At 27.3% G+C, this 18,440-nt stretch overlaps 2 protein-coding genes across 6 annotated transcripts; both read right to left on the reverse strand.

The window, feature by feature from the left end:
- Positions 1 to 1,036: 1,036 nt before the first annotated feature.
- LOC132941646 (chorion peroxidase-like) lies at positions 1,037 to 9,500 on the reverse strand. Of its 3 annotated transcripts, none has more exons than XM_061009788.1 (15): positions 9,288 to 9,500; positions 8,985 to 9,091; positions 8,697 to 8,745; positions 8,405 to 8,564; positions 7,395 to 7,590; positions 5,796 to 5,984; positions 5,543 to 5,721; positions 4,871 to 5,072; positions 3,084 to 3,284; positions 2,861 to 2,993; positions 2,610 to 2,766; positions 2,243 to 2,470; positions 1,461 to 1,659; positions 1,288 to 1,390; positions 1,037 to 1,222 (listed from the first exon to the last, which is right to left on the reverse strand). In XM_061009788.1, the coding sequence occupies exons 3-15, from the start codon at positions 8,726 to 8,728 to the stop codon at positions 1,129 to 1,131; spliced, it is 2,073 nt and encodes a 690-aa protein (XP_060865771.1). In that variant the 5' UTR covers positions 8,729 to 8,745; positions 8,985 to 9,091; positions 9,288 to 9,500; the 3' UTR covers positions 1,037 to 1,128. The 3 variants fall into 3 exon arrangements, with proteins under 3 accessions (XP_060865771.1, XP_060865770.1, XP_060865769.1); XM_061009787.1 differs by having other exon boundaries at positions 8,943 to 9,091; XM_061009786.1 differs by having other exon boundaries at positions 8,697 to 8,816; positions 8,943 to 9,091.
- Positions 9,501 to 11,171: 1,671 nt separating this feature from the next.
- On the reverse strand, positions 11,172 to 18,073 carry LOC132941940 (chorion peroxidase-like). 3 transcript variants are annotated; one of them, XM_061010198.1, is made up of 14 exons: positions 17,933 to 18,073; positions 17,796 to 17,876; positions 17,467 to 17,629; positions 16,319 to 16,514; positions 14,997 to 15,185; positions 14,719 to 14,897; positions 14,461 to 14,659; positions 13,817 to 14,017; positions 13,598 to 13,730; positions 12,844 to 13,000; positions 12,581 to 12,760; positions 12,307 to 12,505; positions 11,398 to 11,500; positions 11,172 to 11,311 (listed from the first exon to the last, which is right to left on the reverse strand). In XM_061010198.1, the coding sequence occupies exons 2-14, from the start codon at positions 17,825 to 17,827 to the stop codon at positions 11,224 to 11,226; spliced, it is 2,019 nt and encodes a 672-aa protein (XP_060866181.1). In that variant the 5' UTR covers positions 17,828 to 17,876; positions 17,933 to 18,073; the 3' UTR covers positions 11,172 to 11,223. The 3 variants fall into 3 exon arrangements, with proteins under 3 accessions (XP_060866181.1, XP_060866182.1, XP_060866180.1); XM_061010199.1 differs by having other exon boundaries at positions 17,796 to 17,869; positions 17,933 to 18,059; XM_061010197.1 differs by having other exon boundaries at positions 17,796 to 18,043.
- Positions 18,074 to 18,440: the final 367 nt, after the last annotated feature.

Genomic DNA, 18,440 nt, shown 5'->3' on the forward strand with positions numbered 1-18,440 from the left:
GATATCACAAAGCATGTTCTTAAACATAAATTTAGTCCTATAAAGTTTCGGCTCTGAAAACAATGTATGGTGGCGATGAAATGACAGTGGAGCCATTTGACCAGAAAAAATAAACTGAATAATAAAAATGTCGTTTGTTGTATGGTTGCTATTGGTTGCAGATTAAAATAATAATAGTATAATATTATTTGCATTGTTTTTTTTTTCTTTACTTTTTACTTTTCTTCTTTATCTATACATACGAATGTTTGGTTAGTTTTTTTGTTCATCGGATTTAGTACGGTTAGGTTGATTAAAATTTTATACCAATTGATATTTTTTTCCGGAGGATGAAAAACGACTGGTTGAATCCAATCCACCGTAGGTTGAATTAAGTAAAAACGACAAACTTGGTATAACTTTGATACTTTAGAGTTAAATTATACACATACATACAACGCACTACGTGTGGTCTACCACAGGTAGATTGTCTACCTTATAATAAACTGCATTACTGCTTGCATAATCATAAGCGAATCTCCCGGACAACGCCAGTCAGGATGACTCTAAATTAAAATCTCTATATATTATATAAAATGACTTGTCCTGAGTGATTCATCATCGCCTAGGTGGAACCACTGGACGGATCTGGCTGAAATTTGGCATATAGATAGCTATTATGACTTAGGCGTCTGCTAATTTGGAAATTCAATTCCTAAAGGGAAAAATAAGGGGTTGTAAGAATACAACATTGGCGCCATCTATCAATCAATATCTTAATTAAATATACAATATTGGTTTTAAAATATAAAAGTACGAACTTGATATTTGGAATAAAATTAATTACCTGGTAATATTATACTGTTCGCATAATATGATTTTTCTTCCATAAGTACCTATACACATCGAATTACACCCAAAAAGAGTTAATTAATCAGTAATCACAATTATTTTCCCGGGCAACGCCGGGTTATTCAGCTAGTATAATATAATTTACACTTAAAAAGACATTGCTTCCACAGAGAGTTACACCCAAGTGAAGTTAAACAATCACAACTTATTTTTCAGGGCTATGCCAGGGAAATTCAGCTAGTATATTACACACATAAATATAAATACAAAAAATGTCTAAATGTTAAATCGATCAATTCACAACTCTGGTCGACCATTTGAGTCATTCCAATCTTCAAAGTCCAAATAGAACTCCCTGCTGTCACATTTCCGTTTGAGTGTAGGAAATAAACTAAAAACACACCAAACATTTTTTTAAATAATGTTGGAAAATTATAACAATAATTTTATAATTACTTGTGATCGACCATCTTAAAAATGTCCTTTTGTACATGGTCTACGTTTGAAGTAGCACATACGATATGGCCGAGAGTAATTTTCTTAATCACTTTTAATTGATCTAATAAAAGATTAAAATTTTGTATAAATGCATAATGCCTAATTATTAATTATATTTATGATTTATTTACCATCGGTGAAGCTACCGGGTTGACCTTGTACATCGTAGAAAAATCGATCACCCGCTTTGTATCGATAAAAACCGTCGGCAATCAAACACTGTGTCGTCGGACCTACAATTGCACCGTCACTGTGTTTTTCCAATAAAAGACCTACCATTAAGTCTATATCATTCACTGAGTTATAAAGTTCTTTTAATTGGGCTATAGCCTAAAATAAAAAGTAAAAAATATTAGTTTCTAATTGTCTATACAATTTAAAATTGAATAATTGTATTTACAACCAGGGCTTACTCGGGTTTCAGGTGTTGGGTGTTGCATCAATAATTTAAGCAAACGTTTGGGTGTTAAGTAGTTCAGATAAAACACAATTTTCTTAAGTTATTTTTATTAGATTTTTTTTTTTTAATTTTATTGTTTAGCCCCTTAGCCCTAATATTGTCATTATTAAACAAATAACTAGAAAATCGAACTAATCACATAATATACATAGGTACAAAATGATATATCACTTTAGAAGATTGTAAAATAAAAATTATCCGGCTTTTGGGTTAATCAGAATGTTTTATTCGGGTGTTTTGAAAATTGAATCATTCGGGTTATATGGGTTTCGGTTGATTGATTTTTAAAGGGTTTTTAAGTGTGTTACGGGTTTTGGTTAATTCAGGTGCAAGCCCCTCCTTATAACAGTATAAGTATAAATTAAATGAACATAATAAATATATTATGTTAATAGGTTAAATATAATGTCTAAATATTAGTTACTATTTGCATTTTTTGATCATTTAATATACTTTTATGTGTATGAGATCCACTAAGTCATCAAAATCTTTGGCCAACGGATATCCGCAAAAATGCCTGACATGATTGTATGGTTGAAGGCCCACATCGCGGCCCCTTAAAATATCAATTGATAGCAGATCACGAGTACTGAACTGAGGTGCACGGAGCTTAACATTATCGAGTGAGACAGGCCCAGCTAATAGAGAATTGTTTATTGTAAGGAACATGAAGTTGGACATCTAAAAAAATAAAATAAGAATACAAATTTATTTGATATGTCATGTTTTTTATATTATGTAGGATCGTTAGGTATAACAAGCATATAATTAAATACCTAAATAATTCAACAAAATACAAATAATTTAACGAGAAACTTACGTAGAAATTGTAAGAAGGTTGAACTATTCGTCCTGGAGTCTCTATAAACCCTTTTAACAATTTATCGAAATTATTATCAATGGGTAATGGGTCTGAGACTAATATCCAATCGATAATTCTTACCCGGTTTTCTATTTGGTAATTATTGTTCATAAAACTTAAATTTCAAAACTCAAAATTAGTGGCTTAGTCAATTTACGCTTAAATTAAACAAGAATTTAAAATGTATTATTAATTATTATATTATATACTTTAACTGAGCGGGTATAATTGCATGTAGGACTCGATAAGCAGCAGTCGAAAATTCTTGAGACGTCGAGGGATTTAAACTAGGATCATAGATATTTGGTTGGTTTAATCCATATAATTCTTGGAAATCATCTCCTAAAACCAAATTACTTAATGATACATTTTACTGCCAATATTCTTAGCATTTTAGTTTAATCGCAAATATAATGTTAAATATTTAGGTACCAATAATAATCGGTAAAAAATCTTCATATATGCTACGTTGAATAGTTGCAATGACAATTCTTCGCGACTCCTGATAAACAATTTCATCGGACCAAAATGGATTTAAAGACGAAAGCTTTAAAGCAACATAATTATGAAACCTTAAGAATAAGGTCTGCATTGAAATAATTCCTAAATTTTGATTCCCATTCTTTGGATCTCCTGTAAAAATATCTACACGTTTACTTAAAGTTGAGATAGTATAGTTTATATAGGCTGCAGTTGATCAATGCTGTAGTAAAATAGATTCAACCTTCAAAACTGTACAATATTTCAGTTACTCCGTGATTAATTGAATATACCATGCACAATACGCATAGTGGGATGAAACACGAATTTTTTCGGCACGCAAGTACCATTTCTTAAACTAAAAAATTATTGGTTTTCTTTTATCAATAATTTATCGTTAAAATATTCTGACGCTTAAACCAGAATTTCAAAAGAATTAATTAACACACACCTGACTTACAGCTGTTTGTATAAAATATATACATTATTTTATTGATATTTTCAAACTTTTATATATTTTTTATATTATTTAATTTTTACACTTCAACGATAAAAATAGAATTTTTTTTACACAGTTATTACATTATATACTTACACCTAACAACAACTTACTATTTTTTTATTTTAATTAATTTTTTTTTTTTTAATTGCTATATTATGTTGACATTTTAAGTGTTTTAGTGATTTTTGAACTTTTAAGGAGTGATACTTAAATTTACGCAGTTTTACCAACTATTCAATACATACATATTTTGCTTTTAGTTTCAATAGTAATTTACAAAAATAGTTTTCTTTATAAATATGACGTATTACTGTAAAAACCACGCTTTTTATATTATTTAGTTTTCTCACTTAAAACGATAAAATTTTATTTTTTATTTATACAATTGTTATATAACTATCTTAAATGTAATAATGAAATATTTAAATTAATTTTTTTTTGTTTTTCCCGATGCTTATGAAAACTAATGAAAACATTTTACTTTTGACCTCGAAATACCAACTAGATTCAATATCCTACCAGAAAAGATGCTGAAGTAGAAAATCAAAGCATTTTCACTGCTCCATAAGATGAGTGATGACAATGACAGACAGGAAAAAAACACACATCATTACAAGATCAATACTTCATTGCTCCACTCAGAATCTAGTTTTCAAATATAGAAATTAGACAGAAATTATTTTATTTTTTGAAATTCAAGTCTTATTTAATCTGCATACAGTTTTTATATTTCAAATAAAAAAAAATTATAAAAATCTGACTATTACACGAGGAGTGAGACTTTCACTTTTAAAAATTACACTGGTCATTAATTTGATAATCATAGTATAAACACTATTATGATATAAAATAAAAATATTTTGATCACATGCTCAACCATGATGTAAAAAATAGATTATTATAATAATAATGAATTTTACATAATATCACTATTTTATAATTTATTATGATGTCAACGTTGGTAAAATTAAAATCTCAATGATATTTCTGTCCTTTTATGACTGTATCCTATGTCAGTTTATCCAAGTGTGACATTTAAAAATTATACAGTATTAACATAGAAGACAATTTTATATATTATTATTTATTTTAAAAGTCAAAATGATTAAAAAAATTTTTCCCAGGCATTTGTGCCACCCTCTTACGAGCGACACTGACAGATTTTTTCTAGTGAGTCAAGTTTTTATATACTAAAAATACGTCGGCGCTGACACTCCCAATAATAAATTATATTAACCTGTATCATATTTAATATGGCTGTTTGGATTTTCAATTGATGGTTCCTTGTTTTGATTGAGTAGAAATGGACAGAACATTTGGCCATTGTCACCAATTGAGAAATTCAGTCTTCCACCATCCATAGTTCTAAGGTGTTGTGCATTATTTTCGTTTGATCCATACACTTCAGACGCGTCGATGAAATGTGTATTGGTATTGATCTGATATTTAAGTATAGTTATTATTGTAGTATATAAATAGGTAATAGCATTTCTAGCACTGAATTATAATATTATTAGGTTAACAAGCACATTTACACTAAATTCCTAGACATAGAGGCCTTTAATTGTATGTAAAAATATTATTACATATAAAGTACCTACCTATATTATATTATGTATTTATGTAAAAAGTCTTATACAGTTATATTGACATATTATTGAGTTAACATAATATAATAGTACACAATAATAAAATATGTAATTTATTGATTAGGTAAAAATAATTTAATTAATTATCTACATTATTTGCTTTTACTAATATAATTTAGTTTAGGGCATTAATAGGTATAATAATATTTTAATCTTAACTATAATATTTGATTACATAGGCATATTTTGCTTATTTTGCATTTCTTTTAATTAGATCCTGATTATGCAATGTGATGAAAATTAAAGAAAATTTTACTTACAAATGTTGTGGGGTATAACGGACAGTCGTAATAATTCCTCGATGTCATTGCACGGAATGTACCCGTACAAGTTATATTAAACGTACTATAAACAGGATCGTCGGTTGATTCGATAATCTCAAGACATTGTGGATATTTCTTTATTTTATTTTCAGCCGAACAACAATCTATTGTTGTGCCTAAATTATGCGTTTGATAAAGTTATACTAGGTATGACTATAAAAATCAAGTTGGTCGTAAAATATTAACTTACCATCCTTTCTTAATATAATATCATTAGGCAACCCCGATATGTCATGGGCTGATGATTGTGCGAATGGAAATAAAAGTACATTATTTTCGTCAACGCGATATATCTCATGATTCATAAAGACTTTAACATTTATCATCCTTCCACTAGGCAATGCACTTCCATTTGTTTGTAATCGGAACGCGTAATAGCCTAAATGAATATAAAATATTAATATCTGGCATTTTTAGGCTTTAGCTGATTTGTATGGCTTTGTCATGCGATCATTTTTGCATTATTTTTGAACATTGGCAATTCAATGAGAGTATTGATGAAAAGCTAAATTATTATTATTTTTTTTTTATTATTTATCAATTACCTAAGTACAGACTTGGCCCAAAGTACAGTAGGTAGTAGACATATATATATAGTACGAGTTCAGTAAAAGTGAGAAAGAACTAGGTAACCAGATTATAACAGAAATAAAGGGTAGGTGTTGGCAAGACGCATTAATCAGTCAATTGGATTATTCCTACTGTAGTTAGTAGAGTTGTACGTAGTGTTTATGAATAGAAAATGGAGAAATATAGCTAGTTGGATGTGGGGGGACCCGAAAGTTGATAAGGGAAAGGAGCGACGGGACATCAGCATAACCGCCAAAAATATTTTGAAGAAATCTTATGTTGTTGTTTATTAATTTTCTATAATTCTACTCTTTCAAATCCGTACTCAAGCAGGGGCCGAACTAACGAGCAATTAACAAACAAAACTAACAAAATTATAATAATTGTTTAAATTAATTGTATTGCTTTCCGTTTCAGAAATTGGCTTGAACAAAAACATTTTCAACAGGCTTACTTGCGTGTTTGTACTTAATTTATTTTCTAACCATGTGACTATAAAGGGTGTTAAGAAGCTTAGAAATAGTCATTAAACAAATAAAGCCTGACAAACGATAGTAAAATAATATATATTTTAATGAGGTGATTTAAGAGGACGTCGTCGTACCCGTATAATATGTTGTATGTAGTGTCTATCTTCCACACGTACAACATAGCAAATTTTCGTTCACCAGTTTCAATTGTGTGCTATTAGTTTTGATATTAGAGTGAATTGACTTATTATCAAACTTTAAGGTAAGAATATTATCTATGCTCTCTTGTTGGTTTTTTTTGATATTTTAATTTTAAAGTGAATTATGATCATTTTCAGATATATTAATATTTTAAATATTCATAATACTCACTTAAAAGTTAAAATACCGTAAAAAACCAAAGAGAGAAAACAGATAAAGTTCTCACCTAAAAGTTTGATAATAGGTCAATTCACTCTAATATCAAAATTAACAGCACACTATTGAAACTGGTGAACAAAAATTTGCTATGTCGCACGTGTGTAAGACGGAGACAACATATGGATTATAAGACAATATGCGGATGCGACGTCCGTAATATTTTATCTAATAAAAGTGATAACTGTTATAATTGCTATATGTTATATGTAGGCATAAAAATATGCAAACAGTACGTATGCATAATACATTCATGTGTCACATAAATTGACTATGCGTATGGGCATTGAAGTTTTTCTACATTTTTAAAGTAAAAATATTTAATATCTCACCATCACTGTAATTGGCATCAATCATACGAAAAAATGGCGTTGTTGCGGCACCCCATGTGGGAGTCCTCAAATTATTACAAGAACCATTTGCACTTCTATATTTGGCATCAGGATCACATTTAACGATAGGAGCACATTTCTTTAAAAAGTCATCGTTTGTGGTTGCAATACTCGTGATGTGTAGTGGATTTTTTTTCTGTAATAATAGCATAATATAACTTAAATTTATATAATAATATTGATGTAATGATGTAATTGTTGGAGTACAAAAGACTTATAACTAATTGTAAAGATATAATATACAGGGTGTCCCGTGAGGATATTCCCATTAGCCGTGAAAAAGGGGCGATTGTAAACTCTCCCGATTTTAATGACCTTTAAACTCTCCCGATGGTATACTCTCCCGGTTCTACTCCAGTACCTACTACCTGATGGGAGCCTGTAAATGGAGCCCGCAATGGAGCATGTATGTAAAGTTTAACCAAATATTCATAATTGCATTTACTACACATGATATAATTTTGTATGCTCTATTTTATAGATATTTAAAATTGTTATCCTATTTAGTTTATTTTCAATTTATGTATGGAAAACATTTTTGTTTATCAGTAATGATCTACTAGGTAGTACAAGATAGTTCATAAACTTATCTAACTAAAATTAACACACAATTTAGCGTAAAGTAACATTATTTTTTTAAGAGCGTTTGAAGTTTAACTCAAACGTATAATAACGATTTATTTACAAATAATTTTTTATTTCGTTATTGCCTAAAAAATACTTCAAACATTATTGTGGTTTTTCCCCTAAAAATGTATTACATTTATATGCTCGAGGAAAGAGTTTGCTAATTTAATACGACGCTCATCATAAGTTGTACTTGTATCGATTTACAATTATAAAAATGTCAAGTTCAAATTTTAATTATAAAATGAAAAAAACGTTTTTAGTTATTTAGTATTAATTGCAAAAATATTATTTATTATTATAAGTATAACTATATTAGGTACTTTTATAGTTGCATTAGATTCCACCTGAATTTTCTTAGTGAAAATTTGCACAAGACAAATAGCACCTAGTAACAACAAACCAAACAAAACTATACTGAAAGTCCACTTGACCACTTTATTATTCCATTTCATGTTGAAATTACTGTTTTTTAACAACGATCTGAAATGAGAAAAATAAACAATGAGTACTGTTATTCAAAATCTTGTAAGAGTATATTTTGTTCTACCTATTTGTATGATATGTAATGTGTGCATAGTTTTATATTATAATAATATATTATATAATACTCACTGTGTTTCACCACTTGGAGGAAATAAATTCATTTTATTTTGGTGTTTTTCTGTTAGGATAAAAATATTTTTTGTTTTAAAAAAAGATTATAATACTAATATAGTTCATGAAAATTACAATCTAAAAAAATAAAGATATATAATATATTTTATTGAAAGAAGTAAATATGTAATGGCTCTTGGATAATAATATGTTTTTATCTACAGTCAACGTTTTACACGATACCTACGAGAATATTTAACTCACTGAAACACGTTTGATGTGGCTCGGATCCAACTATCAACTTACTATGTGTAGGTTTTTGTCTTTTTGACGACTCCTTGACCCCCGCCGCATCGTTGAAATGTCGTTTTGTTGTTCTTGTTATTATTTTAAATCCAAATTAATTTTTAAGACTATAATAAATAATAATGCTATTATATAAGGAACTATATACAGGAAAAAAATTAAAAATTGAATTATTCAATCGATGAAAATATGCAAGAAATTACAATAAATTAATGTATTTTTATTGAAACACGAATATAAGGAACAAATATAAATATAATTAGAAATAACTAATTGTTTTATGAACAAAAACATTTGTCTTACTTTGCCTAGATTTTAAAAATGAAACCAATATTATTTGGATTCTTAATTATAAATGCGTGAACGGTGAACATAGTACCATACATTTATATGTTTTTACGTTGATTATTTTGGCTGTTTTGAACTTGAGTTGGTTTCATACACAATTTATAGGTGCATATTTTTATGTTCACAATGTGTTTCCATGGACTTTAACGCCGTAATATCATAACGGAATGAACCGAAAAGTTTCGAAGACAGGTAACTGGAAGTTGATAGGTACTGGTTCTAACGTAGGCCTTGGGGAAACAGGTTGCCAACTGGAATTTCTTAATTTAACATACTGAATGGCCTAACCGCGTCTAATGCATAGTATAACACCTACATTGGTGTGTTCTTATGGTATACTCTTATATATTTAAAATATACATATTTCATATGTATATGTATAGTATATTTAGTACCTAGTGGCTAGTTTAGATAGCGCTGCATTCGCTTTATGTTACGCATAAAGAAATCTTAGATCGTATTATCGAAGGTTGAGATCATGGTAATGTTGGTGTAGTTTTTAACTTAACTGAGCGGTATTCCCACGTATGTTTTAACATATTCAGTCGAATTAACTCGTTTCTAATATATTCTACAGATACACTCATAATTTTTATATAATATATAAAAATATTCACAAGTTATAATATTGTGTATTATTATTATTTCCAGTAGAATAGTGAATAATAATGCAACGCAAAAATAATTAAAGTACTTACTACTTTTTGTATTTACATTAATACGTTTTACACCGTGATTGTATATTATGTGCACGTACCATATAAAACACTTAAACTATAAATAAAATAAACCCTGATTTAGGACTAACTTAAAAACCGTCTGCGATCGACCGTTTTGTCACTAAATTATACATATTAGATAATAATAATATGTAGGGCTGAGGACTTCTAGTTTTTTCATATTTGTCAAAAAAGGTCGCAGAATAATGTAAGTGATGTATAAATATGTTTCATAATATCAGTAAGTTACACTGAAAATGTTTGCATATTTTGTCGTTATTGCGTATAAATGCATATTTGAGTATATTAGAAAAAATATAAACATATTTTGCCAGTTTTCGATCTAATAAAGTTAGTTAGAACAAATAAGAAAATATTTTGAAAAATGTTTGTTAAAATTTAAGTGTAAAATGTTGGTCTTTGAAAAATTGAGAGCATATTATATTATGTATATATTTGGAAAATTTAATATTTAAAAATATACTAGTACCACACTAATCACAACATATCGGTCGATTATCTGGCCGATAATACTACAACGCGTGTAGTAGGGAGTGTTAATTGCTAATTATTAATTTTTCAAGTTTTTATAAAGTAAATACCTAAACAAACTATCTTTTTATATTTTTGTTTTCATATTAATTGTATAATTTAAGTACCAAAAGTCCACTTTACCATTAGACACTTTTTAAAGCATATTTTAAGTGCACATTTGCTGTTTTTTTTGTGCATAAGTGCATACATATTTCCAGGTTTATAAGTACTATAGAAATCCTCAGCCCTAATAATATGTGATATGATATAATATTTACACAGTTCGTATTGCGTGAATATTAAATTAAACTACTATGTTAGTATATTTCAATAATGAATACATATTATTATGATGATCGTTTTGACCAGAATATAAATATGAAATCGATTATCAAATACCAATATTGAATATACGGTAAACATTTTATAAAATGTTGTTCAGACATCAATTTAATTGACATCCTTATAATCTAGACCTTCTCAAACTCAATTCATACCTATATAGTATTATAATTTAAAGAAAATTACCACTCTTATATAGTTTAATGTAATTTGAAAACAAGGAATTAATAAAAAAAAGGTCTAATAGTCTTATGAACAATATATTTTATAGGCAGTAAACATTTATCTTGATTTAATCACAACTCTTTTTGGTCATTTGATTCTTCCCATTCTTTAAAATCCAAATCGTACTCGTCACATTTCAGTTTGCTCGTTGGAAATAAACTAAAAATACATTTAATATTTTATTATTTAGTAACAATGGAAAACAATGGAAAACAACAATATATGTTTATATATTTTATATTTACTTGTGGTCGACTATTTTAAAAATGTCATTTTGTACGTGGTCCACATTTGAAGTAGCACAAATAACATGGCCAAAAGTAATTTTCTGAATCATATTTAATTGACCTAGAAAACATTTGATTGATTTATTACATATAATCGTTTTTCTCTTATGCAGTTTTATATTTTAATGTTATACATAGGTAGTTATAATAGTATATGACATACATTATACATATCTACACCACTATAATATAGTGTAACCATACTACTTAATAAAACATTTCCAGTTATTAGTATTACGTCATAATATAATGCAGTATTTATTTGTCATAGAACAAGCAACGAATTTTAAAATAAGTATTAACAATAAAAAATATTCAAGGAACGGCCGATTTTTTTTTTGAAAGTATCATTTTGTAATATAATTATAAGACAATTTTTAGTATCAACAGACAAAGTAAACTTTTTTTTTTAATGATTTAAGTCGACAGGATGTTGTATAATTCAATAACGCTTTGTGTTTGTCAATTATAGTAGAGGAATCTAGTATAGTAATACGTAATAGTATTACTGTAGTAATATTATTTAAACCAAGTTGATATTTTTTGATTATTACACCAATAAAATCAATGATTATTTATATTAAAAAGGTACAACTATGAAAATTATTTAAATTAAATGTACTATTAAATTTTAACACAGAATTACAAAATACCATCATTTTTTTGCGAAAAAGAGCCGTGTATACTTCAAAGTTATATTAAACCAATTTTGTTTACAATAATAAAACCAGTTGCCTGTACGTATTTTTTAACCAAAGTAATTTTTCGATCCATGGTTATTTAAAAACAGCGTATACGACAAGACATAATATATATATAAGTATTTGGAAAAATGTATATTGTACTCGGAGTATTCGATTTATTTACCGTCAGTAAAACTGCTTGGTTGTCCTTGTACATCGTAGAAAAATCGATCTCCAGCTTTAAATCGATAAAAACCATCGGCAATTATGCATCGTGCAGTAGGACCCACAATTGCACCGTCACTATGTTTTTCCAACAAAATACCTACCATTAAGTCAACGTCATTGACTGAGTTATAAAGTTCTTTTAGCTTCATTATATCCTAAAATAAATTAGAACTATAATAATTTGTATATTTCTATTTTTCAAATTATATCTATTTGATGATTAACTATACTTTTATATCAATCAGATCTACTAAGTCTACAAAATCATTCGCCAACGGAATTCCACATAAATTTCTGACGTAATTATATGGTTGTAATCCCACATCACGACCCCTAACAATATCAATGGTCAGTAAATCACGTCCTGTATATGGAGGTTCGTTAAATTTAGCGAGCATGTAGTTGGATATCTATAAAATTAAAATGTAAATATATTTGAATATTGAATACAAAATAATATAATATATAGGGAACTGTGAAATAGTATAATCACGTAAAAGTTGTACGAAGGCTGAACCAATCGACCAGGTGTCTCCAAAAATCCTTTGAGTAATTTATCAAAATTATTTTGTAAAGGTAACAAGTTTGATTCTCTCATCCAATCCGTAATGTTAATTGAATATTCTGTTTTATAATCCTTATTTATAAAACTAATACCAACAATTCAATATTAGTTTAATATTTTACGTTCAGTATCTATACTAAAAAGTGTGATTCTTTTTATAATAATAAGTCTTCAGATTTTGGAAATATTAATTTTGGATAGTTTGAAGTCGAAAGAAAACATCAATGAAGAAAAAAAATTATATTTTATATCGTTATAATTTTTAAGTTTTTAGAATTTTCAGCCAAATAGAGTGGGAAAAATGTATCTTAAATGTTGAATACCTACTACTCTACTCATTGAAACTTTAAACTTTAGTGACGTCATGTATATATAGCTTTATAACTTTTTTTCATTAGAAATTCGATTTTTATAAATTAAAATTCTCAGTCAAAAATTCAGGTTTAGAATATGAAATTAAAAATGTATGCTTCCATTTAAAAAAGTGAACAACTTAAAAAAATTTAAAATTAAAATATTTTTGTTTTTTTTAGTATTGAAAAATGATTACAATTTGACTAAAAAAAATATTTTTAAAAGCACATATTGAGAAAATTAATTTTGAACTATTATAAAAGAATTAATTTTAATTATTATTGATAATAATATGCACAAAATGGAATAATGTTTATTTATTACATACTTGAATTGAACAGGTATAATCGAATGAAGGATTCGGAGAGCAGCAGTTGAAAATTCTTGAGACGTAGATGGATTAATTGTAGGGTCATAAATATTCTCGTTATTTAATCCATATATTTCTTGAAAATTTTCTCCTGTTTAAAATGAAAATACACAAAAGTATAATATTTGAATATTTTAAAATTTTAACTATGCTGTTTGTTGTTAATATTAAGCATACCAATTATTATAGGTAAGAAATCTTTATAGGTGATACGTTGAATAGTTGCAATGACTATTCTGCGAGATTCTTGATAAAGCGTTTCATCTGACCAATGAGGATTTATAGTTGATAGTTTAAAAGCGATATAATTATGATACCTTAAGTATAACGTCTGCATCGCAGTTATTCCTAAATTTTGATTTCCATTATCCGGATCACCTATGAACAGAATCTATATATTAATTTTAAAAAATGACAAATTCTAAAAACTATACGTTATGTAGATATTGTTTATTAAATAGTTGTATGTTTTAAATTAAATATTTTAAATATAATAATAAAATAATACGGTTCAGTTGCAGACGTGACATTAGTATTAAAACGTAAAAACCAGTTCTTCAGGTATTTTTTCTCAAATTTGCGATAGCCACTCGTGAAATTAAAAAAAAACGAAACACCGTGTTTCATAACACTTTAATGAGAGTTTTAATCAATAGTAATCATAATAATCTTAAAAATGTAAATCTAAATAAAAGAATATTAATATCTCCTGACGAAAAGTGAATACATTATACACAGACTCATGGAATAATTAATAATTAATATATACCTATACCCGACTTATAATGATATCGCCAATTCGACGTATAGTTTGTATTAACCTGTGTCATATTCGATGTCGGTTTCTTTATGTACAGTAAGGTCCAGATTTTTATTGGCCAAGAATGGACAGAACATTTGCCCATTGGCGCTTGTTGAGAAATTAAGTCTTCCGCCTTCCATCATTCTGAGATGCAGTGCATAATTTTCATCCGACCCATACACTTCGGATGCGTCGATGAAATGAGTATTATTGTTAATCTGAAATCTCCAGTATGACCATTATCAACGTACGCGGAAAACGTTAACAATTTACTTACAAACGTTGTGGGGTATAACGGACAGCTGTAATTCCTCGACGTTAACGAACGGAATAACCCCATGCAAAATATGTTATGCTTACTATAAACAGGGTCGTCAGGTGGGTTTTCGACCACCATTTGACACTGTGTAAATGTTTTTCTTGCATTTTCATCGACGCAACCATCTATCACTCCACCTGCACTCGAAAAACAAATTTAAATAAACTTTTTAAAATTAAATTTCATACAAATATCAAAATTTAACGATTTACGTTATTTGAAAATCGATTGCGTACCTTTGTCGCTTTTTGGAATGTCGAGAAACAGACCTGATACGTCATGAGCTATCAACTGCCCAAATGGCAATAAAAGTACATTATTTTCATCAACTCGATATATTTCTTGATTCAGAAAGAGTTTAATGTTGACCACTCTTGGACTAGGTAATGCACTTCCATTTGTTTGCAGTCGAAATTTATAAAAACCTTAAAATATAGTTATAGTTTCAAACCTAACCAACATTGAATTTTCAAAATATTATAACACTTAAATTTCAATTTTAAAATCTTAAAATAAACATTTAATATCATATTTGAGTGATCACAAGTTACTATTATTATTATTACCTTATTAGTTATTACCTAAGCTATCTATTCTTAAAAAAATATTTTTATATAAAATATTTGAATACATTAGCTTTTATCAGATTTTATTAATATTATTTTAATCAATATTTTCACCTAAAAAGATTAATGTTGATTCCATTAAAATATGTCTAACTTTTTCATATTTTTAATTTAGAATTATATATATTTTTTTAATAAATCTAGAGGTTATAATTGTCTTATATTAAGCGCATCAATGAGCAATATTTAGGCAATTCACATGACATGAACATTTGGGCTATGACTATGTGTGAGTAGTATATGAACATAAGTGTGTGTTCCCAAGTATCGCTGTAATCGCCAACGGATGCAACCCTCGCAGGCGCACGCACATGTCAATAATTTGCGAAAAATGAAATATATTCTTGTTTGCATAACTATAAAAACTTCTAAAAGCGGTAGTAAATTAAACATACATCCTGATGTTCGAAAAAAAATGATTGCATTTATAAGCTTTTAGACTATGATGCTCTTAGGATTCACTTTTTTGATTTAAAATTGAATGTACCCAAAATAAATACAAACGTAATGCAAATATTTCATGAAATTTTTGAAAAAAATCTTTATTTTAAGAAAATTAAAAATTAAAAGTCCTAGAAAAGCCTAAATATTTTGTCAAAGAGTTCATACATGTACAAAAAATTAAAATCGGATATTCCAAAATATGTATAATTTACCAACACTTTTTGGTCTACAACGTATAAAATATACGGTGTTGCAATCCCCTCAATTTAAATTATGATTTTTAATTTTTAATGGATATAATATATAATAAAAAATCAAATACATAAAAATAGAAAAAACAAATCAAGAATAATATATTAATTTAATTATTATGAACATAAACTATATTCTATTTTTACCATATTATGGACACAACGGTACTACATCACTACAAGAACAATACCTATTTACCATTTGTTTACTACTTAATATTTGTACAATGGTATTACCATCACTGAAATTAGCGTTAAGCAAACGAAGAAATGGTGTATCTTTTGCACCCCACGTAGGTGTTTCCAAATTATTACACGATCCATTTATGCTTCTGTATTTAGCGAATGGATTACATTTCACTTGAGGAGCACATTGCTTTAAGTAATCATCATTTGTGGTTGCAATACTTAAAATATGTTGAGAATTTCTTGTCTATAATCATATATGAACTATGTAATAATTATAGAATCGAAGCTAAATACAATTTTAAAAAATATTTTATTTTTATTGATTTGCTTGGAAAACTTAAATGATTTTTTTAACGTAAGTACTTAAGTCATTCATTATTTTGAAAATTATAAACGTATATGATATTTTTTACACAGGTGTAATCATTAATATAGAAGGTGGGTAGTTGTATTAAATTATATAATATGTATTCGTATTCAATATGTTTCATTTCAAAATTATAGTATTTAAAATTTGATTGAGAACCTCATTAATTAATATGTGGATTGAATATTGTAAGTTTTAATATTGTTTTTTATAATAATATGTGTATAAGGTATATGTATACGATTGTTAATACTTCAAAGTATATTAAAATATATTTGAGTAAACTATTTTAAAGTCAATGTATTTAGTGACATTCACTTTAACATGAACGTTAAACTGGTTAAAGAATGTTGTAATGTCGTCTGTCTTGTCGTCTCCGAGTGTTGCGCTCGGCTCAACTATGATAATTTCCCAGTAGAAAATGGTTAATGAATTATACCATAATTACAACAATCGATGTTCGAGATACATTTACGCGCAAGAGTAGACACGTATTTTTTTGATAAAGAATGTTTTAGTTATTATAAATCCAGAAATCCTATAGACTTATTGCTGTTAAAAAAAGTCTGCGCACATAAAAATACAATAGTATTTTCGAATGTATAGTTTTTGAATGTTTTTTTTTATGAGCAAGACGTATTTTAAATTGTGGTTATAGGTTTATTAGTATAGAGTATTTAGTATTGTTTATTAGTAGGTATAGTATACAAAACAAAAAGTCGTAGTATTAGACAATTTTTAAATATTTAGTTCTATACAAGTTTCTTAAGTAAATTGTTTAACATAATATTTTCTATTTCAAAATGTATGGTCATAATAATTAAGTTACCTTAGTGGTATAACTGGTTTCTGGTTGTATTTCATACTTAATGAAAACGTATAAAAGATAAATAGCGCCAAGTAATAATAATCCATATAAAATCCCATTAAAAGGCCACTTAAGCAGTTTTTGGTTCCACTTTACTTTTGACTTCCTTTGATTTAACAATGGTCTAAAACGAGAATAATTATCATTTTTTAATAAACAAATATTTCAATTTAATTAAGCATCGATATAGTTTATGTGTGTGTACTGTGTATACATAATAATTAATATTAGTTTTAATAATATTATGTACATTGTAAAATAAATTTAAATATTTGTATTTTAATAATTACTGGGTTTCATAACGTTGAGACGATGAGTACATTTTATAGGGATTTATTCTCAAAACAACGGTTATGCAAAATTACTAAAAACTGATAAATTCACATAGATTAATCAAGAAATAAAAACAAAATGATTTTATATTTACCAAATTAAATTAAATTAAAAAGTCAAAAGTGTATAAAACAGTTCGGTTTTGAACATCTTTTTAAAAGTTAATATACACAACTCATAGAACGGTTTAGATTAAACTATTTGATACTTGTAATTTATTGGTTAAATTGATATAATCTTATTAGAAATGAAACGTTTATATATTATTATACTTATCTATTATGTTATTAATATGATAAAATAATTATAGATCGTGTAAGTTACATTAATTACAATTGATTTAATAATGCTTAAAACGTATATGTTTAATAATTGGAACAACTACAAACAAATAAAACGTACCTATTACATAATAAATATAGGCATTCAATTTTCTTATTACATAATAAATATAGGCATTAATGTGATATAAATCTATCGGGTGTTCATGGACGTTATAAGTTTTTATTTTTTTAATTCGCAGGTGCTGGAACACGAAACTAGACCATTTCATCTAAAATTATTATTTTTATAGCTAGAAAAATCTTGTCTATTCTGTCCTG

The sequence above is a fragment of the Metopolophium dirhodum genome, chromosome 3, assembly GCF_019925205.1.
Source record: "Metopolophium dirhodum isolate CAU chromosome 3, ASM1992520v1, whole genome shotgun sequence".
Lineage (NCBI taxonomy): Eukaryota > Metazoa > Arthropoda > Insecta > Hemiptera > Aphididae > Metopolophium > Metopolophium dirhodum.